Genomic DNA, 6026 nt, shown 5'->3' on the forward strand with positions numbered 1-6026 from the left:
GTCTGTTGTCATGCAGCATTCATCATAGTAATGACAGTCAAACCAGAAGGAGCCACACTGAAATATCAGAATTAAGGACTAGAACAAAAACATGTATGGGGAAGGGTGTATGTTCCATGTACGTTTATAAATCTCATATAGAACTTAATCTACAATCTAACCTTTCATCCAGGTAGCTCCATTTTACATGTAAAAAAGGATGGTATAGTTTTATTAGTGTTGCATGTTAATACTCTCTACTAATCTGATATTTAATTATTTTATCCAATGGGTTAGAGTCACTAGTACTGTATATGTATTGGTTAGACCGAGTTCTGCCTATTACATTTTTACTTGACTGCCATCTGTTTGTTTTTTTAACATTGAAAATGTATGCAACCAGAGCCTGCATGTTTACTCTGTAGTGTTAGCCCTTCGTAAATCTGAACCTTCCTGTTTGCCAGGTATTCGGTAGGTTACCTCATTGCCTACTAGGGCACTAAAAATATGTGAATGTTCTTTAGAGGTTCCTGCAGCTTAGATAAGGGGTCAACTAAACATGCCTTACCACCCCTAAATACATTTAAATTGGAATATAAAATTAAAACTAACTATTCTTGATGTGTTTTCCCCCTTCCTCTTACCCCTATCCTGCATACCCTGTATATCTGTGTTCTTCCAGTCCAGTCACCTGATCCTGCAGCTTCGGCTCCACTGTGTAAGAGTGCTCAACAATGGCTGTCAATTCCTGGAGCCGCAATGTCTCATATTGGCTCAGACATTATTGTCACTCCCTCTTCTTCCCTGCAGCAGCTGCTCCCTGACACAGGGGAGTTGGAGCTGCAGGATTGCATGACGGAAGCAATTAAAAATGTACACCGATCATTTTTATACAAGGTATGTAGGAGGGGGAGGGAGCATTTTTAAGAACAGTTAATATTAGCCTTTACTACCACTTTAAATTCCTAAAGCTACTGAATTGGGAAATGTTAAAATATGAAATTCGCACTCCAGAAACTAGTATTATACATGCACTTAATAGTATTGTATTTTTATCTTTTCTCTAGATCTTGAAAAGGACATTTCCTTTCAATGGAAGAGTAGACGCACCAAATAATCATAAAGTGTAACCTTTCATATCCCATGGACTACTAAGCAGAGTGATTGTTACAGTGGTAGTTCCCTACCACCGAACAGAAAGTGCCAAGTTCAGGTCTGCGCTGGCCACAAGGACATTCTAATCCAGATTGGTGGAGTATCTACCACCTCTGATTCTGTGCACCTCTCCAGAGTATGCAACCACCTGAAGAAAAACAGTTTATGTGGACTTTATTCACTTGCACTTTGTAGCATTTTGTGAGTAAATATAGAGGAATTATTTTTTATATGTTGTTTGACTTGTCATATGTGTAAAACGAATATTGATCATCCTCTTCCTCACTAGAGACATACATGGACCTGTATTTAATTTCTAGCAATACAGACCTTGCTGGTAATTCTCACTGTGTAGTGTGCATTTTAGATTTTCTACTGCACTGCCATGGTAGTGGTACTAATCCTAGAAGACCTTGATAGTATATTGCTGTATCTTGTAATCTTATGTATAGGTCTATACTATACTGCCAGTATTCGTTAATAAATCATAATACACACTTTTTCCAAATCCATGTAGTAACAAAGTGGTCCTGGGTCCATGAATCCATTACAACTTGAGTACCTTCCTTCATTATGAGGCCAATTTTTAGTTTTTAGTGCTATGATACTTTGACAAATATTCTGTCATGCAGCACTGTACCCAAATTTTATATCATTATATAGGACAGCCATTTAATAACCACTTTTATTTTTATTTTGTTATGTTTAATATATATATAGGAAAAAGGTTTACCTAGTTAAACAGCACAGGACACAGGCTCTTTAACCACAGATTATATGCAGTTACCATTTCAAGGCAGTTTCAGGCAATTAAACACTGGGCAAAAAGCTTCAGGGACAAGCCTTTGTTTTTTGATATTGTCCTTAGGTGATGGATGTCCCTTCTTTATACAGTGTACTTTTTTAATGTGGAGGTTTTTTCTCAATGGATTTTTCTATCCAGATTCCCGGATGCACTATAGCCACTGCAGTGCCTTTCTGCAGCTTCCTGGACAGTTGGCTACTTGCCTTGGCCACCTTCCTTTCCAAAGCAGGCTGATCCTCTTACTGCCGATCAGCCGCTTCTCTCTCAGGGGGCCATTTTCTCAGTCCCAAATGAGAAACACTTTTCAGGGTTTCTATTCAAACTTGTTTGTAATCCCCAAGAGAAATGGAGGCATGTGTCCCATTCTGCATTGAAAGCTCCCAACTTGTACCTGCGGGCTCAAAAATTCAGCATTGAATCTGCCAGATCTTCCTCCTTTCCGGGGGATTTTCTGGCCTCGGTAGACATCAAGGATGCTTACTTGCACATCCCCATTTGCCCATCCCTCCAATACATTGTGCATTTTGCTGTGGGCACTCAGAAATCAACAATTTGTCATCCTTCCCATTGGCTTGTCTACAGCCCACCTCAGGTTTTCATCAAGGTGCTTGCCCTGATCCTAGCTCTGCTCCATTCAATGTCCAGCAGACAGTGCAGAGGCGTTATAAGTCATTACTGTAACCAAATCGCTGATTGGAGCACTTGGGCCTGACCTTGGATACAGCCATGTCCAGAACTGTCTGTCCAGGGACAAATTTCTGTCCCACCATTCACATGCCTACAACCTTTAGACCCAGGGGTGGCTCTCAATTTGTCCCTGCATGAGGGTCTTGGGCCTGATGGTAGCCTCCAACTCAACATTATGGCAGCATAGGACAAACAAACTCAGTCCTTGGGCTATCCCATGTGTCTGACCTGCAAGGCCTGACTCTTCCTGGAGTGATAGATTTCAAACAAAGATGTGGAACGTTTTAATGATGTGTTGGGCTAGGGAGGAGTCTCTGGTCATCAGAGGAACCTATGTGTTCCTATCAACATCATGGATCTTGGATATTTCAGTTGTTCCTTCAATACTGGACTCCTTAGTTGCAAGGCCATCCAACAAGAATTTGGTTGGACAGCGCCATGGACATGGCCTACATCAACCATCAAGGTGGTACCAGAAGTTGCGCCGCTCAAAGAAAAGCAGTATTAAACCCTTGAAAGTTGGGACTGTGCTCTATGGTAAAGCTTGTAAAAATATATGACTTGTGAGTATCTCTGAAACATTTGAAATCTGCGCCATTTTGTAGATATTCATGTGGGCATCTGCTGATGCATCCCTTGCGCACATGCAGTTTAGTCTGCATTTATAACACACTGGCTATGCCATGATTGCAGAGTGCATTGTGCTGCGATGGCGACTCCCGTGTGGAAGTGACATTATTGCTGGCTATTCAAGTGGCCGGAGCGCACAACCCGGAAAAAGACCAAGTGCATATGGAAGTGCCAGGATCGGTGACAGGTCAGCGCTGGAAGGCTTCATTTAACAGTTAAAGTCTGCCATAATGTGCTAATATGCTGTGCATACTAGCTCACATCAACCACCTGGGGCCTGGTTTAAGAAAAATAAAATACTGCTTTAATCCTCTTAGGCTGAACTGCATGTTCTGGTCTTGTTTGCCATCTACATCCTGTGTAAAATTGGCAGTCAGACTTTTAGTCCTCAGCATCTGTATCTGGGGGGTTGGGCTCCTCTCCTAGAGGTTCCAAGCCCTTTGCCTCAGGTGGGGAACACTGGATGAGGATCTTCTGCCATGCAGGTTTATCAACAAACTGGACAGGTTTGTCGCCAGGTCCCAGGACCCTCTGGTGTTTGCAATTGACACTCTGGTGATTCCATGGGATCAGTCCTGCCTGGTGTGTCTTTCTGCCTCTATAGCATCTACCTTATCTGCTTCACAGAATCAATATGGAGGGCATTCCAGTGATTCTCATTTCATAGCATGTCTGTTATTATTATTATTATTATTATTGCCTATTGGATTTGGTCACTCCTACCCGCTAGAAAGCCGACTTCTTGCAAAGTCTATCATAGCACTAGAAAAGCCTATATTGCATGGTGTGAGCCCAGGAAATGTAATTCTAAGAAATAATCCATGGAACACCTTCTATGCTTTCTCTAGTCTGGTCTAGATCAGCATCTGGCCTTGAGTACATTTTTAAAGGACAAATCCCGACCTTGGCTGTTAAAGCATTTGTTACCCAAAAAAAAATATGGGATCCAGTTCCTTTAAAGCATGTTACATAGCATAGGGCTCAACAAACACAAAAACAAGTTTCAGAGACTGTTGGCCTCTCAATGCTTAGTTAAAGTGATTGTAAAGTCGTTTAAAAAAGCATAAAAAATAACAAACATGTTATACTTAGCTGCTCTGTGCAGTGGTTTTGAACAGAGCAGCCCAGATTCTCCTCTTCTTGGGTCCCTCTTCGCTTCTCCTGGTCCCTCTCTCCTGTCCAGTGCCCCCACAGCAAGCAGCTTGCGCCGTGTGTCTATTCAGACACAGAGTTGCCTTTTGGCCCCTCCCCCTCTCTCCTGATTGGTCACCTGACTTTAACAGCAGTGGGAGCCAATGGCACCTCTACTGTGTCTCAGCCAATCAGGAGGCAGAGTCCCAGACGGTCAAGAGAGGGGCCCAGATAAGTATTAGGGGGGCTGTTGCACACAGAAGGCTTTTTATCTTAATGCATAGGATTTTTTCTTCCAAGCTTCTGAATAAAACTGTCCCCCGACTATGCTGCCACCTTCCTGTTAAATTTAGGCCCCCCTGTGCTACCAAGGCCTATGGAGTCCCATAGGAATCTCCTTTGTGAGAGCACTGGGTGCTCCCACATGCAACAACAATGGCACACGTGACCATTCAGAGTGCTGTACACAGGCAACACGGGAGGGAAGCAGAGCCAAAGCCTCTTCTACTCCACAGGGGTTATCGTGAGAGATACCACAGAGACACTGTCAGTCACTACTGTGAAGGAGGATGAGAGGATGTGGCTTTGGATCTGCACCCGGAGGACAGTTTCAAAAGGAAGATCAGAGGGGCATGTGAGCTCTGATATTCGTATCTAATGTATTAAAAAAAAACTAAAAACACTTTTTTAGACTTCAGTATTACTTTAGGTGTTACCCGATTTGATGTTCAGGCCTCCTCTGATGCCATTTTCAGGTGTGAGATGCTACAAGCTGCTTTCTGAGTTCTGTTGAGCCCTTCTTGACTCATTCATTACCTGGGCTTGTTGGCGTTTGTCTGCTAAGTTACCCACCCCTCAGTTGCACTGCTTTTGGTTGCCCCATGATTGTCCCACTAAATATCATGTGCTGTGTACTGTACAGCTATGAAAAACTATTTGCTTATCAGTAAAATCCATTTCAGGACAGGACACAGGGGCCCTCCCTTCTGTTGTTTGATCTCCCTATTTGCTACAAAACTCTGGAATAAGAAGGGTTATGTAGAGGATTTCCCTGCAGCTTTTTTTTTTTTTTTGACCAGTGTCCAGTCACCTAAGGATAGCTGCTTATAAGCTGCAAACCTTTTAATAAGCTCCTAGAAGCTAAATGGTGTTCTCCTATGTGTCCATGCACACTACTTTAGGCTATAAGCCTTTTTTCAGCTTCGGTATTTTAGAGCGTTTTTTTTTCAGCAGAAAAAAAGCTGAATGCTTCTAAAAGGCACTCTTTAAGCTTTTTTTAAAGCTTTTTTTTTCTGCATTTACTGTAAAAACGCTTATAAAATGCTACTACAAGCCAGCACAAAAACGCTATTTTCATCAAGCGTCATTTCCTAGCGTTTTTTGGACTAGTGTGAATGGAGCCAAAAGATCCCGTGTCCTGTACTGTGCTCCACAAAATAATTTTACTGGTAAGGTAGAAATGCAATTTTCCTCTCACTTTCTGTTAAAGGCCAGGACAGTGTTAAGACCCCCCCCCCCCCCACCCCCCAAATTACCCTTTTTGGAAAGCAGACACCCCAAGGTGATATTTTTTTTTATAGCCAGTTTTTCATAATAAAGAAACCTGTTCATACTAAAAGTGTTAACGATTTTGGCTTGG

The 6026-nt window shown here is 42.3% G+C and overlaps 1 protein-coding gene across 1 annotated transcript in view; it reads left to right on the top strand.

Moving 5' to 3' along the window:
• MRS2 (magnesium transporter MRS2) overlaps window positions 1-1475 on the top strand; it is a 55877-nt gene extending 54402 nt beyond the window's left edge. Inside the window, exon 11 of the mRNA XM_077492276.1 lies at window positions 1047-1475. Within this exon, the coding sequence (XP_077348402.1) occupies window positions 1047-1109 (63 nt within the window). The 3' untranslated portion in view covers window positions 1110-1475. The remainder of the gene's footprint in view (window positions 1-1046) is intronic.
• The last annotated feature ends 4551 nt before the right edge of the window (window positions 1476-6026 follow it).

The sequence above is a fragment of the Lithobates pipiens genome, unplaced genomic scaffold, assembly GCF_037356315.1.
Source record: "Lithobates pipiens isolate NorthernLeopardFrog02 unplaced genomic scaffold, aLitPip1_a1.2 Scaffold_19, whole genome shotgun sequence".
NCBI classification, from domain to species: Eukaryota; Metazoa; Chordata; class Amphibia; order Anura; family Ranidae; genus Lithobates; species Lithobates pipiens.